The 25,591-nt window shown below is 41.7% G+C and overlaps 1 protein-coding gene and 1 pseudogene across 4 annotated transcripts in view; one reads left to right on the top strand and one right to left on the bottom strand.

The window, feature by feature from the left end:
* The window catches only part of LOC129486078 (glyceraldehyde-3-phosphate dehydrogenase-like), a 60,238-nt pseudogene extending 49,660 nt beyond the window's left edge, over positions 1-10,578 (bottom strand).
* An 81-nt stretch (positions 10,579-10,659) lies between these two features.
* TTC1 (tetratricopeptide repeat domain 1) overlaps positions 10,660-25,591 on the top strand; it is a 56,541-nt gene continuing 41,609 nt past the window's right edge. The window contains exons 1-2 of one of the 4 annotated variants that reach the window (XM_055285420.2): positions 10,660-10,762; positions 12,060-12,418. In XM_055285420.2, coding sequence (XP_055141395.1) covers positions 12,089-12,418 — 330 coding nt within the window. In that variant the 5' untranslated portion in view covers positions 10,660-10,762; positions 12,060-12,088. The remainder of the gene's footprint in view (positions 10,763-12,059; positions 12,419-25,591) is intronic. The other 3 variants (XM_055285421.2, XM_063643143.1, XM_063643142.1) reach the window with 3 other exon arrangements.

Here is a 25,591-nt window from a genome sequence, read left to right as displayed (position 1 = left end):
ACACCTGCTTTATTTAATGTGTTAATAAAAAGGAATATGTGTGTGTGTGTGTAGACAGACAGAATATATAGATATGTAGATATATATATCTTGCTAATTTTATTGTTAATATTATAGGAACTGTATTTCAATATAATTTATTTCCTTCATATTCCAGTGTATTTTGTTTTATGCATTTAAAAAAATTTCTCTGAGAAGGGATCCAGAGGCTTCAGCAGCCCACCAAAGGAGTTCACAGAACAAATGATATGAAGAACTGGACAGAGATCTCTTTGTCCCTCTGGCTATAAATATAACTCTGTCATAAGCTATCGTGGTCCTCCTGAACAAGTCGTTTCAGCTCTCAATTTCCTCAGTTTCTCTTCTGTAAAATGGAAGTAATACTTGCTTTGTCTAGCTCAGAGCTGTTAGGGGAACCAAAGTAATCTTCATATAAGCACACACGAATGCACAGCTTATGCATATTCAATTACGCAGGATCGGCTTCTGTAGTGCTGAGCGAATGTTGAGTCTTACTATATTCTTCAACTTTAGACCTGTTTCCCAAAGACACTGATGTTTTTCTGTCACTTCCATGTAAGTGTCCTGCTATAACCATATATTATTTTTTTAGTGCCAGTTTAGGACTGGTCTCCTGAGTGGCTGGGATTACAGGTATGAGTCACCACACCTGGCCTTGTATATGCCTTTTGTCTTTGTCACATTTCTTTCTGCCTGGAAGAGGGACATTATGGCCACATTTTAAGGACAGTGCAGGAAAACACTAGAAAGGCCATGGGCCTCATCTGACAGTGTGGATTTGCCATTAAAAAAAAAATGTGGGTATGCCACACACTTTTAAACAACCAGATCTCACGAGAACTTACTATTGTGACCACAACACCAAGGCGGGATGGTGTTAAACCATGAGAAACTCATGCCATGATCCAATCACCTCCTATCAGAACCTGCCACTAGCACTGGAGATTATACTTCAACACGAGATTTAGGTGGGGACACAGATCCAAACCACATCAAAAGCTCACTGCAGCTTCCATCTCCTGGGTTCAAGTGATCCACACACCTCAGCCACCCAAGTAACTGGGACTACAGGCACATGCCTCCACACTTGGCTAATTTTTCATTTTTTGTAAAGATGGGATCTATGTTGCCCAGGCTTGTCTTGAACTCCTGGCCTCAAGTGATCCTCCCACCTCAGCCTCCAAAACTGCTGGGATTAGAGAGACGAGCCACCATGCCCAGGCTATGAATATCTTATTTGTTAAATTATGTTTAAGAAAGTACTTCAAATTATGTTTGAGGTACTGCTGAATGCTTTCATAGTCTTTAACTAAAAGACACAGGGTACTGTGAGTGAGGTAGACCACATGGACAAGCAAGATAGTTCCTAAACAAGCTACTATTTTGATCAGTTTCTCCAAATATTTATGGAAATACTCTGAGATATTTATGTTGGGGAGGATGTTTGATTTGCACACTGGAAGCTATTCTTTTTTTCTCGCTTCAAGAGAATTTCAGGATGATGTTGGGGTCTGAGTCATATAAATAATCTGGCTAAAAGTCAGGCTTGAGGAAATTTCTATGCTACTAAAAAAGAAAAAAGAAAAGCCCACTTTTTTTTTTTTTTTTTTTTTTTTTTTTTTTTTTTTTTTGAGACAGAGCATCTCTCTATCACCCAGGCTGGAGTGCAATGGTGCAATCTTGGCTCACTGCAACCTCCACCTCCCAGGTTGAAGCAATTCTCTTGCCTCAGCCTCCCAAGTAGCTGAGACTACATACAGCTGCCAACACACCCAGCTAATTTTCATATTTTTAGTGGAGATGGGATTTTACCATGTTGGCCAGGCTGGCCTCAAACTCCTAGCCTCAACTGATTTGCCCGTATCAGCCTCCCAAAGTGCTGGGATTACAGGCACGAGCCATCGTCCCAGCCTGAAAAGCCCACTTTTATATTTTTTTAAAAAAATCAACTGATTATGCTGGGGGCAGTGGCTGACACCTGTAATCCCAGCACTTTGGGAGGCTGAGACATGTGGATCACTTATTTTTATTTTCCTTACACAGGGTCTCACTATGTTGCCAGGCTGGAGTGCAGTGGCTCAACCATGGCTCACTGCATCCTCGAACTCCTGGGCTCAAGTGATCCTCCCGCCTCAGCCTCCTGAGTAGCTGGGACTACAGGCATGTGCCACCACACCCAGCTGTTACTTTTTAAAAGACAGGCTCTGAGTGTTCTACATATGTTAATTCATTTACACATCCCAGTAGCTCTGGGATGAAAATACTGTCATTATCTCCATGTTACGAATAGGGAATCTGAAGCTTACTTAAGTTAAGGAGCTCGTCCAAGGTGATAGGACTTGTTGGAGCAGAGCTGGGATTCAGTCTTGGCCAGTCTGATATCACAGTTCATCTCTAAAACAGGAGTCAGCACACTACAGACCACAAGCTAAGTCCCGCGTGATGCCTGCTTTTATAAATAAAGTTTTATTGGAACACAGGCATTCTCATTCATTTATGTGGTGTGCATGGCTGCTTTTGTGTGACAACAGCGTTTGAGCAGTTGTGGATAACTGGAGTGGTGGAGCGTAGAGTCATCCTCTTTAAAATGTGAGCCCCCAGAGTGGGAACTTCCAAGCTGAGATCTCAATCCCCAGAGTGAGCTTGTTGCTGAGGAATTTGCAGTTTAGTCGGCTCCCCAGATACCCACTATCTTTGCTTTGACGTGAACAGAGGATGACGAAGAAACCTGTCTCCTTTCTGGCGTGAAAATATTTCCTTACCCTTCAAAATGAGTCTAAATGACAGCTGAAGGTGTTCTGTGCGGTGCTTGGCACCCAGTCAGCACTCAGCAAACGTCCCCTTCCTTCCGACACCTGCCCTTGCCACCTGCTGGACCAAAATTGGCCACCTGCCTAAACTTGCAATGGTTTGTATGTCATGGACACAATGCTTTATGCTTTAAAACCAACATTGACATTTCATACAATAAAGTGAGGGTTGGAAGTAAGTTTCACAACTCAGAATAAACTGGGACCAGCTGATGAGTGTGAGGGTGGTGGGTGCAGTGAGGGGAATGTGTTAGGTCAGCCAGGTCAGCCATTCCATTATGGTTGAGGCAGTGAATTATCTTTCTTTGTCCGGAAGACCAAGGTGGAGGGCAAAAGGGGAATGAGCACTCAAGTGAGTGGGAGCAGAATGCTTGCCAGGGCACCCTTGGATGACTCTTTCCAAGACTGTGTCAGTCTTGGTCCCTCCACCCATCCAAAACCAGCATTAAAAGCCTAATCTTTAACCAGGCACTGAGCCATTTGCCTGACACTGAAAAACGGCTGAGTTTTCCTGCCAAATATATATCTACATTTTTTTATAGATCTAAATCACCTTCAAGTCACTTCTCCTCTCTGCAGTTAAGTTTACTAAATCTGCCCAGCACTTTTGTTCTTTAGAAGAATATAGACTTGTGGTTAGACTGGGTTTTAAGTCCCTGATCCATTCTACTAACTGTGTGACCTTGGGAAAAACTTTTAACCTCTCTGAACCTCAGTCTTATCATTTGCAATAACAGTACTTACCAATTTCATCCACCTGCATAACAAATATTTGAGTGCCTATTGTGTGCCAGGCACTGTGAAAAGCTATAAATTTCACAGCAAATAATACAGACAAGATCCTTATCCTTGTGAATCTTACCATCTAATAGAAGGCACTATAATAATCAAGTAAATAAGATTATTACAGATGGTGATAAATGATGCGAAGGGGTATAGAGGGTGATGTAATAGAGTGAGCCACTTAAGTGACATTGAAGGAAGACCTGAAGTATGAGAATGAGCAATAACCGTGGGAAGAGCTGTTAATGGTATCAAGCCACAGGAACATGGAGCACAAAGGTGTGGGGATGGGAAAAGAGGTGTTGTTTTAGGGCTGGGCGTGGTGGCTCATGCCTGTAACACCAACACTTTGGGAGGCCGAGGTGGGCAGATCATTCGAGGTCAGGAGTTCAAGACTAGCCTGGCTAACATGGTGAAACCCCATCTCTACTAAAAAAAAAAAAAGTACAAAAATTAGCAGGGTATGGTGGTGTGTGTCTGTAATCCCAGCTACTTGGGAAGCTGAGGTGGGAGAATCGCTTGAACCTGGGAGGTTGCAGTGAGCCAAGACTGCACCACTACACTCTAGCCTAGGCAACAGAGCAAGACTCCATCTCAAAAAAAAAAAAAAATGTTGTTTTAGGAACAGAGAGTAGCATAGTGTCAAGAGGGAAGGCGGTACGAGATGAGGTCAGAGAGGGAGGCAGAGGCCCGATCACATGGGCTTTACGCATAATGGTAAGGATTTTAGATTTTATTCTAATCAGGGTGGGAAGTCAATAAAAGAATTGTACAGGGTTCATATATTCTTTTCTCTTTTTTTTTTTTTAATTTCTGAGACAGGGTCTGGCTCTGTCACCCATGCTGGAGTGCTGTGGTGTGATCATGGCTCACTGCAGCCTTGACCTCCTGGGGTAAAGGAATCCTCCTCACTCAGCCTTCCGAGTAGCTGGGACTACAGGCACCTGCAATGGCACCTGGCTATTTTTTATTTTTAGAAATAAGGTCTTACTATGCTGCCCTGGCTGGTCACGAACTCCTGGCCTCAAATACTCCTCCTGCCTGAGCCTCCCAAGGTGCTGAGATTACAGGCATAAGCCACCATGCCCAGCTATGATTCGTGTTTTGAAAAGATCGGTTTTGATGCTTTGTGAAAAGATTATAAGAAACAAGAGAGGCCAGGGTTATTGTAAAGATTACCTGCAATTACAAATGTAATGGGCACAGCCCCTGATGCACGTAAATTCTCTGTGAATGATAGTTAGTTGTTCTGGAAAGTCTAAGCCTGTCCTGTCCAGTACACCAGCCATTCGCCACATGTGATTACTGAGCATCTGGAATGTGGCTAGTGCAACCAAGGACTTAAATTTCTGATTTTATTTAATTTTAATTAATTTAAATTTAAAAACTGATATTCAATTCAGTTACTGGGAAGTATGTTTGAAAAAAACTTACATATATGAATCAATGTTTTAAAATATAGATTTTATGAAATGTGAATGCAGACTCAAGTATTTTTTATGAAAATTTGATGTCCAAATTGAGATATACTATAAAATACACACATGACCCCAAAGACTTAATAAGAAAAAGAGAATGTAAAATAATTTGTTACGGCTGGGCACGGTGGCTCACACCGGTAATCCTAGCACTTTGGGAGGCCGAGATGGGCAGGTCACCTGAGGTCAGGAGTTCAAGAGCAGCCTGGCCAACATGGCGAAACCCCATCTCCACTAAAAATACAAAAAATTAGCCATGCATGGTGGTGCATGCCTGTAATGCCAGCTACTCGGGAGGCTGAGACAGGAGAATCACTTGAACCCAGGAGCTGGAGGTTGCAGTGAGCCGAGATCACGCCACTGCCCTCCAGTCTGGGAGACAGAATGAGTGAGACTCCGTCTCAAAAAAAAAAAAAAAAAAAAAAAAAACTTGATAAACATTTTTGTATTGATCACATGCCCAAAGGATATTTTAGACATATTTGATTAAATAAAACATTAATTGCATTTAATAATGCTAAACATTAAATTAATTTTACTTATTTTACTGTTTTTAATGCCGATACCAGGAAATTTAAAATTTGACCAGGTATAGTGGCTCAAACCTATAAGCCCAGCACTTTGGGAGGCCAAGGCTGGAAGATACCTTGAGGCCAGGAAATCAAGACCAACCTGGTAAAAATAGCAAGACCCTCTCTCTACAAAAAAAAAAAGAAAAAAGAAAGAAAGAAAAGAGGCACGATGGCATTCACCTGTAGTCCCAGTTGCTTGGGAGGCTGAGGTGAGAGGAGGCTGCAGTGAGCTATGATTGTGCCACTGCACTATAGCCTGGGTGACAGAGTGAGACCCTGTCACGAAATAAAGATAAACTAATAAAATATGTGTGGCCCAGTACAGTGGCTCATGTATGTAATCACAGCATTTTGGGAGGCTGACATGAGAGGATCACTTGAGGCAAGGAATTTGAGGCTGCAGTGAGCTAGAATTATGCCATTGCACTCACTAGGTGACAGAGTGAGATCCTGTCTCTACTAAATAAATAAATTACATATGTGGTTCACATTGTATTTCTATTGGGCATGCTGATCTAAGGGAAAACAAAAATGTAGACATAAATGCACAGAATGCTAATTCTTGATTATGTCTCATCAGAAATTTTAATTCAAAGATTGGAACTGGGAAAAAATAAGAAACAAAAGCATCTTTTGGAAACACTGTAGGAATGAATAATCTACATTGTAATTATTTATTTATTTTTATTTTATTTTATTCTACATTTTGTTTGAGACAGAGTCTCACTTTGTTGCCCGGGCTAGAGGGCAGTGGCGTGATCTCAATTCACTGAAACTTCTGCCTCCCAGGTTCAAGCGATTCTCGTGCCTCAGCCTCCCGAGTAGCTGGGATTATAGGCCTGTGTCACCACATCCAGCTAATTTTTGTATTTTTAGTAGAGACAGGGTTTCACCATGTTGGCCAGGCTGGTCTCAAACTCCTGGCCTCAAGCAATCCTCCTGCCTCCACCTCCCAAATTTCTGGATTAAGGCATAAGCCGCCATGCCCAGCCTTATTTATTTTTATATACATCTCATTCTCAAGGAGTTCTTTTAGCATCCCTGACTGTTCCTGGATTTTAGACCCTCCTTTGGCAAGCTCAAGAAGCTCAGTCCCAGGGGAAACATAGAGAATGGAGCTCAGGACTTAGAGGGTCCCAGAATGTAAGGTTTTATCCCCAAAACCAACTGGGCTCAATACAACTGATTAGGTGATGGACATGTGTCATTAAGAAACCACTGAGCTGCTCATCCCCAAAAAAAACACTGAGGGAAACTGATTCTTTTGCTACTTTCTTGATTTATTGCTATACCCACCACTGGACCTAGTATGATGCCTAGCATTTATTCATTATTCAATAATTTATGTTCAGCACTGATTATTTCAACAAACTTGGGTGCTCAGTTCCCTATCTGGGGGGTGTGAATGAAAGCTTCACAAATATTGCCACTATTAATAGTAGTAGTAGTATTCATCAACAATAGTAATAATAAAATCACTATTAGTAATTAATCATAATAATGGTAATATCTGTGAGATCTTCATTAATAGTAATAATGATTACAATAACAACAAACATTTATTGAGTACTTACTGTGCTACGTGCTATTAATATTAAAGCGGCCAGATGCAGTGGCTCACTCCTGTAATCCCAGCACTTTGGGAGGCCAAGGCGGGTGGATCGCTTGAGCTCAGGAGTTTGAGACCAGCCTGGGCAACATGGCAAAACCCCGTCTTCACAAAAAATACAAAAATTAGCCAGGTGTGGTAGTGAGCACCTGTAATCAGTCCCAGCTACTCGGGAGGCTGGGGTGGGGAAGATTGCTTGAGCCCAGGCGGTCAAGGCTGCAGTGAGCCGAGATTGCGCCACTGCACTCCAGCCTGGGTGACAGAGAGAGAACCTGCTTCAAAAAATATTTTAAGTATTTTTTCTATCTTCAGCACTTCATTTTCTGTGTTTTAGATAAGACATGACACCATTTAATTCTCACAACAACGCTGTAACTCCAAAAGTGTCAGTATCTACTTATTCAACTCAGACAGCTGAGTGGCCAGTGTTTTGGCCATAAATTTCTAAAATAGGATGTTCACTGATCCCTTACAACTGTAAACAGGACAAACATGGTCTCTGCCCTGGGAAAATGCAAACAGAGCCACCCTCTGAATCAAAAACATTTCTTGTCCTTTTACAGGATAGTTGTAAGGACTAAGAAACAAAATCTTCGGCCGGGCGTGGTGGCTCACGCTTGTAATCCCAGCACTTTGGGAGGCCGAGGCGGGCGGATCACGAGGTCAGGAGATCGAGACCACGGTGAAACCCCGTCTCTACCAAAAATACAAAAAATTAGCCGGGCGTGGTGGCGGGCGCCTGTAGTCCCAGCTACTCGGAGAGGCTGAGGCAGGAGAATGGCGTGAACCCGGGAGGCGGAGCTTGCAGTGAGCCGAGATCGCGCCACTGCACTCCAGCCTGGGTGACAGAGCAAGACTCCGTCTCAAAAAAAAAAAAAAAAAAAAAACAAAATCTTCATGTTTCCAGGAATGGATGAGTTGGCTTTCATCATTAAAAATTTGTTTCTTGCTTTGTGTTCTACATACACTTAAACAGCATCCAACTACTTATTGTTCCTAAAAATGCTTCTGATATTTTTATGCTCCAGATTCCATGTCCTTCTACCGATCCTGTTTTTTTTTTTTTTTTTCCACTAAGTGAACTATTCCTCTTTCTACAGCCTAACTCGAGTATCTTATTAGTGAAGACCTACCAAATTGGGCCAGCTGCACTTTGATTTCTTTTGGCATACAAAGAAAGGCAGATTGCTCTTCTTTTGGGCTCAGTAACTTCTTTATTTCCCTTCTCCACTCCCCACTAGTCTGTGAGCTCCTGATGATGGGGAAGGGCAAGGATTCTGTCTTATTAGGCTTTCTGTCCCCAGCTACTGGCACAAGACCTGCCATATAATATTATTGTTGCTAATATTCATTAAACACTGTGCTCCTTGTCTTCTAGATATTTTTTTTCTCCCGCGCCCTGTGCTCCTTGTCTTCTAGGTATTTTTTTCTCCCAACCAGCTTGTGAGGTAGGTACCACAGTTATCGATCCCAATTTTTACATATGAGGTAAATGTATACATTAAAAAGTTGGCTGGGCCCTGTGGCTCACATCCGTAATCCCTGCATGTTAGGAGGCTGAGGCAGGAGGATTGTTTGAGCCCAAGAGTTTGAAATTAGCCTGGGAAATGTGAGAACTCGTCTCTTAAAAAAAAAAAAAAAGTAAAATAAAAACCTTAGAAGCATAAGTAACTGGCCCCAAAATCACACTGCTACTCAGTGGCAGAGCCTGAATTAGAACTCAGTAATCAAATAAGCCACCTAGAGCATTTTTCACAGCATGCGGTGCTTAATAAGCATATAGTCTATGAATATTAGCAATGGGAATTATTGTTCAGAGTTGTACAGCTAGTAAAGGACGCTGAGACTGTAACTCAAGTTTTATGTATTTACTTATTTATTTAGCTCCAAAGTTTAGAGCCTTTCCATTACACCAGAATTGAATTATGAGGGCCTCTTAAAGAGGCCTAACCATTTGCTTTTTTCTTTCTTTCTTTTTTTGAAAATAGACAGAGTCTCCCTCTGTTGTTCAGGCCAAAGTGCAGTGTCGTGATCACAGCTCACTGCAGCCTCTGACTCCTAGGTTCAAGCATCCTCCCACCTCAGCCTTCTGAGCAGCTGAGACTACAGATATGCACCACTGTGCCCAGCTAATTTATACACACACACACACACACACATATGTATATATAGATAGAGATGGGATTTGCCATGTTGCTCAGGCTGGTCTTGAACTCCTGGACTCAAGAGATCCTCCCATGTCCACCTTCCAAAGTGCTGGGATTACAGGTATGAGCCACCACACTCAGCCTCCATTTACACTTTTTAAATTCTGGGTGTATTTCTTTAAATTCAGAAATATTAAAACCAAAAATATGATATATTTTTGATGTTTTCTTTTGGTATATAAAGCTTTCAACTTACAAAAAATACAACTGTATGCATAAACTCATTTAGATGGAAATTCAAGAAACAAGTTTCATACTCTTCCTGAAAAAGTCTCTTCCAGCTATCTATCTCTGCAATAGGTTCTGTGAATTACAGAAAACGAATTCTCTGCTGTCATTGCTGGTTACCTGTCTGGCTACCTCGAGGATGGGTACTGTATTTCAATTCTGTGATCCCAGCACAATGCCCAGGGGCTAATAAACATTCAATGAACATTTCTCGAATGAATGTATAGGGCAACCACTTTTGGTCTCAGGGTTCCCTTACACTCTTAAATATTATTGAGGTTAGTCTGAGTGCAGTGGTGTTTACAACTAAATGATCACAACCAGTTACAGATCTTTTTGTTTCTTCTCCACTCCCACTGTTTGACTTGGCTAGCCCTTAAAAAATAAAAATGGGCTGGGCGTGGTGGCTCACGCCTATAATCCCAGCACTTTGGGAGGCCGAGGAGGGAGGATCGCTTAAGCCCAGGATTTCAAGACCAGCCTGAGCAATAAAGTGAAACTCCGTCTCTACTAAAAATACAAAAAAATTAGCTGGGCGTGGTGGCGCGCACCTGTGGTCCCAGCTACTCAGAAGGCTGAGGCAAGAGAATCGCTTGAGCCCAGGAGGTTGAGGCTGCAGTGAGTAGAGGCTGTGATTGCGCCACCGCACTCCAGCCTGGGCGACAGACTGAGGCTCTGTCTCAAAAATAAATAAATAAATAAATAAATAAATAAATAAATAAATAAATAAATAAATACATACATACATACATACCTACATACATAGTGAAACGAACACCACAGGGACAGACTTCCTTTTGTCCTTTTTTCTTTTCGTACAGACTAACGCGGAGTCTGGCCGTAACCCAAGATGGCAACCATCTCTCAAATGTCACGCCGCACAATGACGTCACACAGCGACCATGCCTTTCCTCCCTGAGAGTTTCGCTACATTTCCCAGGATGCTTTGCCAATAGCGACGCTATTAGTCGTCATCGCCGGAAGTGCACCTGACCGAGCGGAAGCAGGAGCTCTCAGAGGCTTAGAAGGTGGAGACCGGAGAAGCTGTGAGGTTGTGAGTAACCCCGTGGGTCTAAGCGTGTTGGCTTTGAGGAACAAAGCTAGGGAATAATCTGCTGGGAAGCGCGAGGCGTCACTTCCCTAACCCTAGGAGCTCAAACTCCTGCGTTCTTCCAGTAGACCTGGGAGCGAAGAGAAGCAAGATATTGCTGTGGAGGCGAAGTCTCCGTATTAAGATCTTGCTGGTTTTTTAAGTGTTCTTGGAACATACTAGGGCAAATTCAGACTCTTGTCGTGATACAAGGGTCGTTGGCGTGATTTTGCTGCGACTAGAGCAATTTACATTTTTGCAAATCTCTAGCAAATTTTTGCAAATATCTGGGCTGCTGATGCTCTGACTCAGCTTCTACAGCAGTGGTTCGCAATTGGTGCACATCAGAATCACCTGGGATGAAATAAATAAATAAATAAACCTTTTGCCCTTGCTTGACGCGACGCTAATAAATCAGAATTTGGTCAGGGTCTGAGCAGTGGTATTTTCTAAAGTATCTCTAGTGTTCTCTTGGGCAGCTAGGGTTCAGAGTCACGCTTTCTAATGCCTGACTCTGGCCCCCGCGGTAATCCTGATTAGAGTCACCTGCGCCAGCGTTCCCCTTCCAGTGTAAGCTGCGTGGGCTCTACCACACGCATTTGGGTTAAAGTGATCACAATTTTGGCATGGATTTTATTTTGAAGTCCACTAGAAACGTATTGTTGGGCTTGCTGTGGTGGTGCTAAAAAGACGGACCGTAGTTTCTTATTCGTGCCTTGGTTATTGATTCTGAATGGAGATTAGGGCTGCTTCCTTTTTCTTGTCACTGTTTTAGTATCTGCCTAATTTTTGCTATCCAAACAGAACGCGAACGGTGTGGAACGTGGAAGAGTTACATTAAAAACGGCTTCTTTTGTTGCTTTTAAGAAGTTCTGGGCCAGGCGCCGTGGCAGGCGCCTGTAATCCCAGCTACTCGGGAGGCTGAGGCAGGAGAATCGCTTGAACCCAGACGGTAGAGGTTGCAGTGAGCCGAGATCGCGCCACTGCACTCCAGCCTGGGCGACAGACTGAGATTACGTCTCAAAAAAAGAAAAAAAGATCTGGTACCAGATTTGACCAGAAAAGGGGTCTCAGTTAAAATGACGTTTGACATTATTATTATTATTATTACTTATAAGCTATATGTTTAAATAATGAATTCCAGTGAAAGGAAGTTACGGTGTGTTTTTTGGCTGTAATGCAGAGGTTGGTTTAGGTTTGAAACAGAACTTTTAAAAATATAAGCACCATTACATAGCAGTTTTGTTTTGTTTTCCCCCAGCTTTAGCGTCACCTCCCTCACTGGGCAGCATGGGGGAGAAGTCAGAGAACTGTAGGGTTCCAGAGGATCTGTTAAATGGTTTGAAGGTTACAGATACTCAGGAAGCCGAGTGTGCTGGCCCTCCAGTTCCTGATCCCAAAAATCAGCATTCCCAGAGTAAGCTGCTCAGGGATGATGAGGCCCATCTCCAGGAGGACCAGGGAGAAGAGGAGTGTTTTCATGACTGCAGTGCCTCATTTGAAGAGGAGCCAGGAGCGGACAAGGTTGAGAACAAATCTAATGAAGATGTGAATTCCTCTGAACTAGATGAAGAATACCTAATAGAACTGGAAAAAAACATGTCGGATGAAGAGAAACAGGTAAGTATTTTATTTATTGTGCAAGATCTGCCACTTACACTGCATTTTAAAATGTGGTCGATACTGTATCATAGACCACCTCATCTGTGGTAAAGAATAACTTGCCCCTTTGTCTTCTTATGGCTTTAGTAGTGTTGGATCTGAGATAAATCGGTGGCATGACAGGGAAGCACTTGAGTGTGTCTGCTTAGCAAAGAAATTTTCATTATTTTCTGTGAACCTTGAGTTATGTTCATCTTGTACTTCAGGAGTCTGTAATGTAACAGTCTTTTTGTTTATTTTCAAAACTATATATACTTTTTAGTTTTCTGTTATGACCTTTTCTATGGTTGGCTGTTGAAATTTCTGTAATGAACATTTTTATGTTTATGCTACATTTATGTTTATGAACATTCCCTGTTTATGCTAATCCCTTATTAGGAAAATATGACTGCCTGAATATCTTGGTGGGGCTTTGGTTGCAGAGGTCTTGAGGAACAGAATTGTGTTGATTATAGCTAGCTATCCTTTGTTGAATGCCTACAATGTGCCATCCGCTGACTTAAAATGTTACTTGTGTTTTCATTAATCATCACGACATGCCTATGAGATACATACTGTTATTTCCCATAAGGAAACAGCTTAGAGGGATGAAGTAACTAGCCCAAGATCAAACACCTAATGAATTGCAAAACTAATTCTCAAATCAAATCTGTTGGATTCCAAAGCTAGAGTATAATGTAGAATGTAATAACAAAAACATCTGTCTTGCTGCAAAGCAGATAGACTAATAAAATGTACACTCTCCTGTTTCTTTGCCCTGGGACCACACCCTTAACTGGGCAAGCCTTCACTTTTGGAGACTGAAGTCCTGCTGTCCTACTTCCTTCTGATTGCACAAGCAAGGTAGTCTCTGAAGAGTTACTGTAATGTCTTGAGTTTGTCTACAAAGAACTTGAACTAGATTGTAGTTTATGCCACTAAGGAGCTCACTCACTGAACAGGTTGTGATACATTGGTATTGAGTTGAGATAATAAATGTTCAGCCTAAGCCTAACAATGGGGGTGGGAAGGTAGCCTGGGGTGGGAAGGAGCATCTTCTCTTTCTCTCTCCTTAGACACTTTTCATTATCAAATCAGTTAGCTTTAATGTGAACGTGTTTGCTTTTGTGCTAGTGTGCGCCACCAGAACAGGAGGAAAAAGGGCAAAAATGAGCCAAGTTCATAAACTACCACAGCAAATACAGCTCAAAAAAATTAAGTACTGTTCCATAACATTATAACAGGTTTCAGGCTTTTTAGAAGCACTGATTATGCATCTATGTTAAAAAGTTAGCAGTGCTTTTCTGATACCTTAATATATTTTGCCCTGAAATTATATTAATTTTCTAGTGCCCTCTAGATTTGACAGTTGAATGGTTTGGCTCAAGGTGTCACAAAGTCTGATCCCCACCTCTAATTTAGTAAAACATTTTTCATGTCTCCTAGGCCAGAAAATCATACTTTAAGTTCTATAAATACTTTTAGGATTTTTTTTTTTTTTTTTTTTTTTAAGACAGGATCTCACTCTGTCATCCAGGCTGGAGTGCAGTGATGTGATCATGGCTCACTGCAGTTTCAACCTCCTGGGCTCAAGTGGATCCTCCCACCTCAACCTCCTCAGTAGCTGGGACAACAGGCTTGCACCACCCTGCCTGGCTAATTTTTGTGGGTTTTTTAGTAGAGACAGTGTCTCACCACGTTGCCAAGGCTGGTCTCCAACTCCTGGGCTCAAGCAGTCCTCCCACTTTGGCCTCCCAAAGTGCTGGGATTACAGGCGTGAACCACCACACCCAGTGAGGATAATTATTTTTATTGCCTGTAAGTTTAATATTCTAAGTAGAACAATACTTTTTTTCACTTTTTTCCCTCCTTTTAAAAATTGAGATATAATTTAGTGAAACTGTTTATCAGTTCTCATGGGTAGAATGCAATGAGTTTGACAATTGTATACACCTGCATAGCTCACGTTTCTATCAAGATAGAGAACATTTCCATCATGTCAGGAAACTCCATTTGTGTGCTTTATCAGTCGTTCCTTTCCCAACCCTGCCAGTCTCTGGTTAACCACTCTTCTGATTCCTGTCCCATAGGTGGTTTTTTCCTGTTCTAGACATTCATATAAACATAATCATACAGTAGTATTCATGTTTAAAACATAAATATTTTCTGTTCATTTATATACCAGTCTAAGTGTTTTCATAGCTAATTTGAAAATTTGTAAGAATATCTCATAACAGTAACATACTGCAGTGCTAGTCCTATTATTTAGAGAAATGAAAGCCACTGACTCTACTTTAAGGAAGCAACCTGTAAGAGTGCAGATTGCCTTCAGCTAACTGTGGTACTACATTATTAGGTGTTTTTATGCTATTTTGATAAATATCTTTCCGAAATTTTCAAGAAGCCAGCGAAACAGATTGAAGAAATGTCTTCTGCATATATGGTTTGGCTTTAATAGCTCATCAGGAACAGGATAGTATTATATTTGAATCTTTTAAAATAGATAAAGTTCAGATAGTTCAACAATGACTAAAAAAGCATAAATGGCCAAAAAATGTGAAAAGACTTTCAACCTCATTAATAATAACAAAAAATACAGGCTGGGCGTGGTGGCTCACGCCTGTAATCCCAGCACCTTTGGGAGGCTGAGGCGGGCGGATCATGAGGTCAGGAGTTCGAGACCAGCCTGACCAACATGATGAAAACCCGTCTCTACTAAAAATACAAAAATTAGCCGGACATCGTGGTGTGCACCTGTAATCCAGCTACTTGGGAGGCCGAGGCAGGAGAATCGCTTGAACCTGGGAGATGGAGGTTACAGTGAGCTGAGATCAGGCCTCTGCACTCCAGCCTGGGTGACAGAGCAAGACTCTGTCTCAAAAAAAAAAAAATACAAACTAAAACATTATGTCTCATCTATCAGATCAGAATATTGATCTGATGTTGACAAGGAAAGGATGTTGGAACTCATATACTAATATTGGGAATTTAAATTGTTGTGTCACTTCATGGGACGCAGATAGCAAATTTTTATGTGAACATTTCTTTAGATAGGGCTATCAATAGACTCTTCTACAATGATAGGAATGTTCTACATCCTGCACCATGCAGTATGGTAGCTGTTGACCACATCAATCTGTTGAGCACTTGAAATATGGCTATTATGGCTGAGGAACTGAATTTTATTTTAATTTATTTAAATAGTCACACGGGGTGGCTCACACCTATAATCCCAGCACTCCGGGAGGCTGAGGTGGGCAGATCACCTAAGGTCAGGAGTTCGACCCGAGACCAGCCTGGCCAACATAGTGAAACCCCATCTCTACCAAAAATAAAAAAAATTAGCCAGGCCTGGTGGTGGGCTCCTGTAATCCCAACTACTCAGGAGGATGAGGCAGGAGAATTGCTTGAACCCTGGAGGTCGAGGTTGCAGTGAGCCGAGATTGGGCCATTGCACTCCAGCCTGGGAGACGAGAGCAAAACTCCATCTCAGAAAATAAATAAATAGTCACATGGGCCAGGCATTGTGGCTCATTCCTATAATCCCAGCACTTGGGAGGCTGAGGCTGGAGGATCACTTGAGCCCAGGAGTTTGAGACCAGCCTGGGCAACATAATGAGACCCTGTCTTTCCAAAAAAAATTTTTTTTTAATTAAAATTTTTTTTAAAGCCTTTAAAAATAAAAATAATCACGTGTGGCACAAGCCTATAGCCCCACCACTCAGGAGGCTGAGGTGGGAGGATCCCTGGAGCCTGGGAAGTCAAGGCTGCAGTGAGCCATGATCACGCCACTGCACCCCAGCCTGTGCAACAGAGTAAGACCTTGTCTCAAAATGAATAAATAAATAATTTTAAAATAACATAGTCACATGTGGCTAGTAACTACCATATTGGACATGACCGCATTAACGCTGATTCTCTTGTAGCCATTTATTTCAAGGAATATTTCAAGAACATTAGAAATATATGCAAATGTATATACATAGATGTGTTGCAGCGTCATTCATAATTTTGGAAAGCTAGACAATGTTAAACAGGGTATTTGTAGTATAGTAAATATATTTGGTCTTTGTCCCTGGTTCCTGTTACAGAGCCACTAAAACCCTTGGAATTTTCTGATAGTCTAGTGTATTTTTTGTTATTCTTAATGTACCCCTTTTGATAACACCTGAGTTCATCCTAATGAGATAACTTTTAGGGTGTGGCCTATCTATAGCCTAAGGAAGGATGGGGCCAGTCACCAAAAAGACTAAGTGATTAGAGGTTTAGAGGGTTGGAACTTTTGGTACCACCTACCGAAATCCAGGAAAGGAGGAGGGCAAGTGCTGGAGATTAAGCTCCATTAAAACTTTTTTCTTTTTGTGTTTTGAGCCGAGTCTCGCTCTGTTGCCCAGGCTGGAATGCAGAGGTGCGCTCATAGTTCACTGCAGGCTTCAACCTCCTGGGCTCGAGCAATCCTCCTCCATCAATGTCCCAAGTAGCTGGGACCACAGGCGCCCTCCAGCACACCGTGCTAAATTTTTTTGTGTTTGAAATGAAGTCTCACTATGTTGCCCAGGCTGGTCTCGAACTCCTGGACTCAAGCAATATTCCCATCTCAGCTTCCCACAGTGCTAGGATTACAGGTGTGAGCTGCTGCGCCTGGCCTATAAAAACTCTTGAACAAGAAATCTGATGTGCTTCCAGGTTGATGAGCACATGGAAGTGTTAAGAGGGTAGCACCCAGAGAGGGCGTGGAAGCTCTGCACCGCTTCTCCCTCTACCTTTCCCTGTGTGTCTCTTCACCTGGCTGTTCTATATCCTTCATAATGTCCTTTATAATAAACTACTAAGTGTAAGTAAAGTGTTTCCCAGAGTTCTGTGAGCCATTCTAGCAAATTATTGAACCCACAGAGGGGGTGGTAAGAACCCTGTGCTAACCATTCAGTCGGAATCATAGGTCACAACCTGGGACTTGTGATTAGTGTCTGAAGAGGGGCCAGGCTTGTGAGACTAAACTCAACCTGTGGGATCAAACACTGTCTACCTGGAGATATGACAGAACTGAATTGAATTATAGGACACCCTGTTGGTGTCCATTGGAGAATTGTTTAGTGTGGAAAAAACTCTCATCTAGTGTCAGACCTATTGGGAGGGTATAGTAGGAGAGAAAAATATGTTCTTCCCAGAGTATTACTTAAATTTTGTTGTTATATTTATGTAATATACAATGCAGTTGCTAAAGGTAAATCTTGGCCGGGTGCAGTGGCTCATGCCTATAATCCCAGCACTTTGGGAGGCCAAGGTGGGCAGACCACTTGAGACCAGGAGTTCAAGACCAGCCTGGCCAACATGGTGAAACCCCATCTCTACTAGAAATACAAAAATTAGCCAGGTATGGTGGTGCGCACCTGTAGTCCCAGCTACTTATAAGGCTGAGGCACGAGAATTGCTTGAACCTAGGAGGCGGAGGTTGCAGTGAGCCGAGATCACGCCACTGCACTCCAGCCTGGGTGACAGAATGAGACTGTGTCTCAATAAATAAATAATTTTAAAAATTTTTTTAAAAAGATGAATCATAGGTATTGACGTGGGAAGCTGCCTGTAATATAATGTCAAATTAATTAATCAGGTTATACAACAGTGATGATTTCTTTTAAGTTAAGGCTATGTGAAAATATGTTTATACATACAAATTTGAAGGGTATACACCAAAGTATAAGCAGTAAGTAACTTTGAGAGGTGTGATTATTAGGGAATTTTAATTTATATGTAATGCAATTTTGTAATACTTGCTTTTTTTACAGTAAGCCTATATTACATTATTCCATTTTAAGAATATAAATAAATAAAAATTGATTACTTTACAACCAAAGTGTGTGCCCTACCACAAAAGCACATGAAGCTGACCCCTGATGATTTGGGAAAGAAGTGCTATTCCATATAGGGTCTATGTATTATTAAAGGTTTCTTGTTGGACACAACCAAATAATAGTAGCCAAAGTCTGTTAATCAAGCTAACTTCACTTGTCCTGTGGCTGGGAAGATAATTCAGGCTGAAGTGTAGTGTCACTTCTCAGCAGGACTCATAAATCAAGAGTAATTGAGGAGGAAAGCAGTTAAGATTTGGTAAAAACAGGAAAAGCTCTCAATGAGAGTATAGTGTATTTGTGTGTTTATTTCAGCAGTAAATCTTACTATTTGTGAAAGCTTAAATGTAGGTATAACTACCCACAGGAATGGAATTTTAGCTAACATTTGAGATGTACTAGGTATGTGAAGCAAATAACTGGTTCTGAGAGGCTTGGCTAAGGTGAAGGACAGATGTAGCAGCAGAAGAGAATTGCAATAATAACCTTATGATACAAAAATGCTATCTTAGTGTGTTGGAGCTGCTATAGCAAAATACCTTAGACTGGATAACTTATAAATAATAGAAATTTATTGCTCATAATTCTGGAGGCTGAGAAGTCCAAGATCAAGGTGCCAGCAATTTCAGTGTCTGGTGAGGGCCTGTTCCTTACAGATGGCACCATTTGTGTCCTTACATGGCAGCAGGGGCAGGGCAGCTCCCTTCAGCCTCTTTTATTAGTACACTGATCCATTCACGAGGTTGGAGCCCTTATGACTTATACTTAATACCAACACAATGGGGATTATGTTTCAACATGAATTTTGGAGGGACACATTCAGACCATAGCGAGTGTTTATAGTATTAGGACCTATGGCACATACTGCAGAATGCTAGTATTGATTCCATAAGAAAATCACCTTTTATGGACTGCTTGTCACAGTGCAGTTTCTTAGGTCTCATGTGTAAATTTCCTAGGTAATTCATATGCACATGCTGAGGCTTGAGGACCACTGTCATGGGCTTTGCACAGTCTTCCTTCATTAAATAGCTGTTGAATGAATAGCTTCTTTTTCTCCCCCATGAGAGCCAATAATTGGCCTTTTTCTCACATTTATTCAAGTCATATTTGCATTTCTTCCACCCACCAGACATTGTTTGAGGCCCTGAGGGATACAGTGGTGAATAAGACAGGGTTTCTGTTCTCTCATTGGAGAATTAGGACAAAATGTTAAGATGAAGGATGGGTTGGGTTGGAAAGATGGTGCTATGGTTTGAATGTTTCCCTCCAAAATTCATGTTGAACTTAATCCTCAATGTATAGTATTAAGAGGTGGAGCCTTTAGAAGGTGATTAGAAGAATTAGTATCCTTATAAAGTATACCAATAAAATACGTGAGGGAACCTGTTGGGCCCTTCTACTCCCCTTCCACAAAGTGAGGATGCAGAAAGAAGGCACCATATTGAAGCAGAGAACAAGCCCATTACCGGACACGAAATCTGCTGGTGCCTTGATCTTGGAATTTCCAGCCCCTAGAGCTGTGCAAAATAAATTTCTATTATTTATAAATTACCGAGTCTGTTATTTTGTTATAGCAACCTGACTAAGACAGGTGGAGAGGACTGCTTTAGATTGGCTGGTCAGGAAAGCCTCTCTGGAGAGGTGGCCTTTCAGCAGAGACTTGGGGGAGGGTGGCGCTGGGAGCAGCCAAGTGTGTGACTGTCTGAGAGGGAAGCATTGCAGACAAAGCAGTTGAATAAAGCCCTAAAGTAACAATAAGCTTGGTGTTTTGTCATGTTCAAGGAGTGGAAGAGCTGATGCCTGAAGCATAATGATTAAGGAAGAGAGTGGGCTGATAGTAGGCAAGGGTCTGATTATGGAATAGTTCCTAAGCCGTGGTAAAGAACTTGAAGTTTATTCCAAGTGCAGAAGGAAACAGATGGATAATTTTAAGCCAGGGAGAGATGGAAGTTATTTATATTTTAATAAGAGAATTCAGTTCTTGTACAGAGAATGGAGGGGTATGAGGATGGAGGAGGGACATCAATAGAATATTTGAGACCAATTAGGCTCTAATGCAGTAGCCCGGTGAAGATGATAGTAGCTTGAACTGTGGATCTGAAGAGAAGTGAATGATTTCGGGATATATGTCAGAGGTAAAGCTGACCACACATTGCAGTGGATTCGATTGGAGGGATGGAGTGAGACGTTAGAATGATTCCTTGTCTTCAGCTACTGGATGGATGGTGGTGGCCTTTATTAATATGAAGAAGATGAAGGAACTTTGAACTCATCCAGGTTCTGGTGATTTAATTCTTTCCTGCAAACAGATATTTTTTATTTGTAAGCCAAAATGCAGATTTAATCATTTCAATGGGTTTGCTCCCTTTCACTAGTGGTTTGCAAATGGTATTCATTTACGTGTACACATAAGGGATCCAAAAGTCTGTTGCTTGGTGAACATGCATTCAGAATGCCTGGTATCTGGGATTTTAAAACATTAGGCTCTGAAAATTTTAAGGATTATTCTTTAAGGTCATTTTCTCTTTAGGAACCATTATCAAAGCTTAGAAGTTTCAGTTTAGAACAGAAGTTATATTTCAGTCTCTTCCCTCTGTCATTTTTCCTAAATTCCACATTACTTAATCTTTTGGACTTCCATGTTTCTACCACCTTATTGCACCATTTTCTAATCTAATCAATGTTGTGGCTGTGGGTGTGTTTGCAGGGAATACTCTCTTGATTGCTTCCAAAAAGTTTTCAGTAACTTCTTCCATAGTGGCCTGCATAGTCCTGTTAACTTCATGAGCAACCTTTCTGATTTTGTTGTTTCCCTTTTCTTTCATTTTTATTTTTTATTTTTTTGAGATGGATTCCCTCTCTGTTGTCCAAGCTGGAGTGCAGTGGTGCGATCTCCGCTCACTGCAACCTCTGCCTCCCAGATTCAAGCGATTCTGTCTCTGCTTCCGGAGTAGCTGGGGCTACAGGCGTGTGCCACCACGCCCAGCTAATTTTTGTATTTTTAGTAGAGACTGGGTTTCACCATATTGGCCAGGCTGGTCTCGAACTCCTCACATCATGATGCAACCACCTCGGCATCCCAAAGTGTTGGGATTACAGGCATGAGCCACCACGCCCTGCCTCCTGCCTCCCTTTTCTTTCATTTCTTGTTTTCTTTTGTTTTTTTTGTTTGTTTGTTTTCTGTTTGTTTATTTTGAGACAGAGTCTTGCCCTGTCGCCCAGGCTGGAGTACAGTGGCATGATCTTGGTTCACTGCAACCTCCACCTCCCAGGTTCAAGTGATTCTCCTGCCTCAGCCTCCCAAGTAGCTGGGATTACAGGTGCCTACCACCACACCCAGCTAATTTTTGTATTTTTAGTAGAGACAGGGTTTCACCATGTTGGCCAGGCTGTTCTCGAACTCCTGACCTCAAGTGATCCGCCTGTCCCAGCCTCCTTTTCTTTCGTTTCTAATGGGCATCCTTTGGAACTAAGGTGGTCAGTTTTACCAACTTCTTAGTTACCACTGTTGAACTTAATGCTGTCTACAAACGATTAAATCAAATCCTAGAAGGAGCTTAGATTTCTGATCCCGAGTTTGTTTATTTTTATTTTTGTAGAGGCTCTTTCACTTGGCCTCCCAAAGTGCTGGGATTACAGGCATGAACCACCCTGCCTGGCCTGATCCTGAGTTTAAACCAGCGGAAATGTTGCTTGCTCTAAAACAGGGGTCGCCAGCCCCCGGCCATGTACTGGTACCAGTCTGTGGCCTGTTAGGAACCGAGCCACACAGCAGGCTAGTGAGCGAAGCTTCATCTGTATTTACGGCCACTCCCCATCGCTTGCTTTACTGTCTGAGCTCCACCTCATGTCATATCCGTGGTAGCATTAGATTCTCGTAGGCTCGTGAACCCTGTTGTGAATTGCACATGCAAGGGATCTGGGTTGCCTGCTCCTTACAAGAATCTAATGCCTGATAGTCTGTCACTGTCTCCCAGGTGGGACCATCTAGTTGCAGGAAAACAAGCTCAGGGCTCCCACTGATTCTACATTATGGTGAATTGTATAACTATTTGGTTATATATTACAGTTTAATAATTATAGAAATAAAGTACACAATAAATGTAATGTGCTTGAATCATTACGAACACCCCCTTCCCCAAGACCCTAGTCCGTGGAAAAATAGTCCCCCACAAAAGCAGTCCCTGGTGCCAAAAAGGGTAGGGACTGCTGCTGTAAAACATTTGGAAGTTAGTGAGGTGTGTTTACATTATTTGCTGGTAGAAAAGTTAAAATGACGTTCAGTATTTCCTGTGTTTATTAAGAAAGGTCACTTTGTGTAGATCAGTGGTTTCCAGACTTTATCGTGTCTAAGCATCACAGGAAATGTATTAACCATGCACAGCCTGAGAAGTGTCTGACACCACACACCTGTGAGGTGACAACCAGGCATCTGCTTTGTTAGCAAGCCTCCTGGGTAATTTTGATATAGGAAGAACTGTGGCCACACTGTGGGAAACAGATCCAGATGGACACAGATGACTAAGCTTCCAAAACAAGAAGTACTGACCTAACCCGTACATTGACTGCATCCAACATCGGAAGAACTGAATAGGAGGTTTTCTCTTACCCACATCCCGTTGATCAAGGTCTAAAAACAACTTGGGCCGAATTTAAGCAGTCCTGACATAGAAAATTTATTTCTGTTAAAGATTGAGTTTTGGGAAATAGAATTTTCTGATTTAAGAAACAAGGGGCTATTTCCAAGATTAATTCCTCATAGATCAGTCATTTTTTTCCTCAGAAGGATAACACCTACTGAGAGGCAGGTTCTAACTGTGGCTTAAATCTAAAGATCCTCCCTCGTGCCTCCCTAGAGGACCTGTAAAGGTGACTTGTGGAAAGAACAGATATGTCTTTATGTATGTAAAGCAAGTGATATCTGATTTCAAAGAAGACAAAACCAAAAGCTTATTTTTTTAATGATAAGGAATTCCCTTCAGAATAATTTGTAGAACTGGTGTCCCTAGCCCTTCCAATATTTGCATTCCAAGTGTAGTTTTCTTGTCCCACCTAGATAAGACTAAAGCAGAAAGTTTTGTTGCATGTGCCTCCATTTTCCAGCAGTTGAGCAAGTATGTAGCTCTCTTTACGCTCTCTTTTACTCCAGCGATTGATCTCTGGGTACCGTGATCCCTGGGTACTGTGCTTGGCATAAAGTGTATGCCATTTTATTTTGTAGCAATTACTTCACAAAACTGCAGAGGGCAGCAGAGAGCTGCTGATCGATTTGTAATATGGACATAAGCTTGCCGGTGTGAGTCTTGGTTTTCTCCCTGTTTGTCTGTTGAGCACATGCTTACCATAGGATTATTTAAATATGAGATTATTGTTTAAATGTATTTCATGCAAGTTTTTAACTATTTAATAATGATAGATGGGGTATACACTTATAAGCTCGAAGTCAAGTGTGTTTATGTTGTATTCACTGACCTAAAGTAAAAGAAATACCCTACTCAGCCACTGCATTGTAGTCTGTTGAAGAGTGGTTTATTTATAAGGGACTAGAGGAGCACTTTCTAACATTTTGCCATGCTACCCAGGATTTTAAATTATATCAGTTGAAGTTCTCCAGCTTGGATTTTTGGATTTTTTGGAGGGTGGTTTTTTTGTTGCCAATTAAAAAATTATATTCAAGCTACTTCTAATATTTTAAGCAAGTGAATCAATCCATTTGAAGCTCTTAGCACAATGTCTGGCACATAATAAGTATTATGAGTTTTAGCTCATTGAATGAGTTACACAGCCATGGAATCAGGCATCTAATCTAGTATAGGTAATCTAAGCAGATAGGAGTACTATGTTAGTAAATAGGAAATTACAAGGTAAGATTATAGCCAAGTCATGGATATTTGCTTTACAGGAAGAGTCTTCACTTAGCAATAGTAGTATACCATTTTTCATCCTAACTAGTATTTAAAGTAATTTGTCTTCTTTATAGAATATCTTCTTTATGCAAAGCAGTTTATAATATTTAAATCTTGATTTGCTAATTTTATTCAGAAAGGACACTTGTAATAGTTTCCACCTTTATTTCTTCGTTAGTTAAATGAAAACTAACCCACATATGCTACAGATTCAGGGTAATTCTAGAAATTGAGTTATTCATTCAGCAGACATTTGTTAGTACCTGCAATTAATAGATAAAATTGGCCGGGTGCTGTGGCTCACGCCTGTAATCCCAACACTTTGTGAGGCCGAGGCGGGCGGATCACCTGAGGTCGAGTTTAAGACCAGCCTGACCAAAGAGGTGAAACCCCATCTCTACTAAAAATATAAAAAAATTAGCAGGGCGTGGTGGTGTGCGCCTATAATCCCAGCTACTCAGGAGGCTAAGGCAGGAGAATCACTTGAACCCGGTAGGCGGAGGTTGCAATGAACTGAGATTGCATCACTGCACTCCAGCCTGGGCAACAGAACAAAATGCTGTCTCAAAAAAAAAAAAAAAAAAAGGCAAAATTGGTTTTCTTTCTTTTTTTTTTTTTTTTTTTTTTTGGAAACAGAGTTTTGCTCTGTTGCCCAGGCTGGAGTGCAGTGACGCAATCATGGCTCATTGTAACCTCTACCTCTGGGGCTCAAGTGATCCTTCCGCCTCAGCCTCCCAAGTAGCTGGGACTACAGGCATGAGCCACCACGCCCAGCTAATTTTTTTGATTTTTAGGAGAGACATGGTCTTGCTGTGTTTTTCTCTGTCAAGAAACTTATAGTTCAGGTAGGGAGACATGTAACTATGCTTACCTTTTTATTTTAGGTAGTTTTGCGTTTTATCACGAAACAGATCCAGATGGACACAGGTGACTAAGCTTCCAAATACAAGGCTTAATGGGCACAAAGCAGTGTGCACAAGGCATATCACATGTTGCCTAATCTTTCCACTCCTATGTGCTTCTTCTTGTGCTGCTTCTTCTTCTTTGCTGCCTTGCTGTCTTTTGATGTGTGCCTTGCCCTCTTGCCTGTATCACTCTCAGAGTCTGAGCTGTCAGAGTCAGAGACTTCCTATTCATTTTCTTCTCCTTCTTTCTTATTCTAGAAGGATTCCTTGTGGGGTCAGGCTTCTCAAACTCCGCATACTTTGCCTCTTCCTTTTCCTCTTCCTCATCAGGTATCAGAGTATTTGGTCCCACCTGGTTGCATGAAACAATCTTTTGCAAAGTGGCCTTTACAGCCACGCTTCTTGCAGGTAGTGTTCAATCAATATTCTGGTTAGCATGTAAGTATGGGGGGTGGGGGGCAATGGGTAGAGCCTTCTCTGTGCTGTGTA

The sequence above is a fragment of the Symphalangus syndactylus genome, chromosome 7, assembly GCF_028878055.3.
Source record: "Symphalangus syndactylus isolate Jambi chromosome 7, NHGRI_mSymSyn1-v2.1_pri, whole genome shotgun sequence".
NCBI lineage: Eukaryota > Metazoa > Chordata > Mammalia > Primates > Hylobatidae > Symphalangus > Symphalangus syndactylus.
The sequence above is the reverse complement of the archived record's forward strand: the minus strand, read 5'-3'. Positions and strand labels throughout refer to the sequence as shown.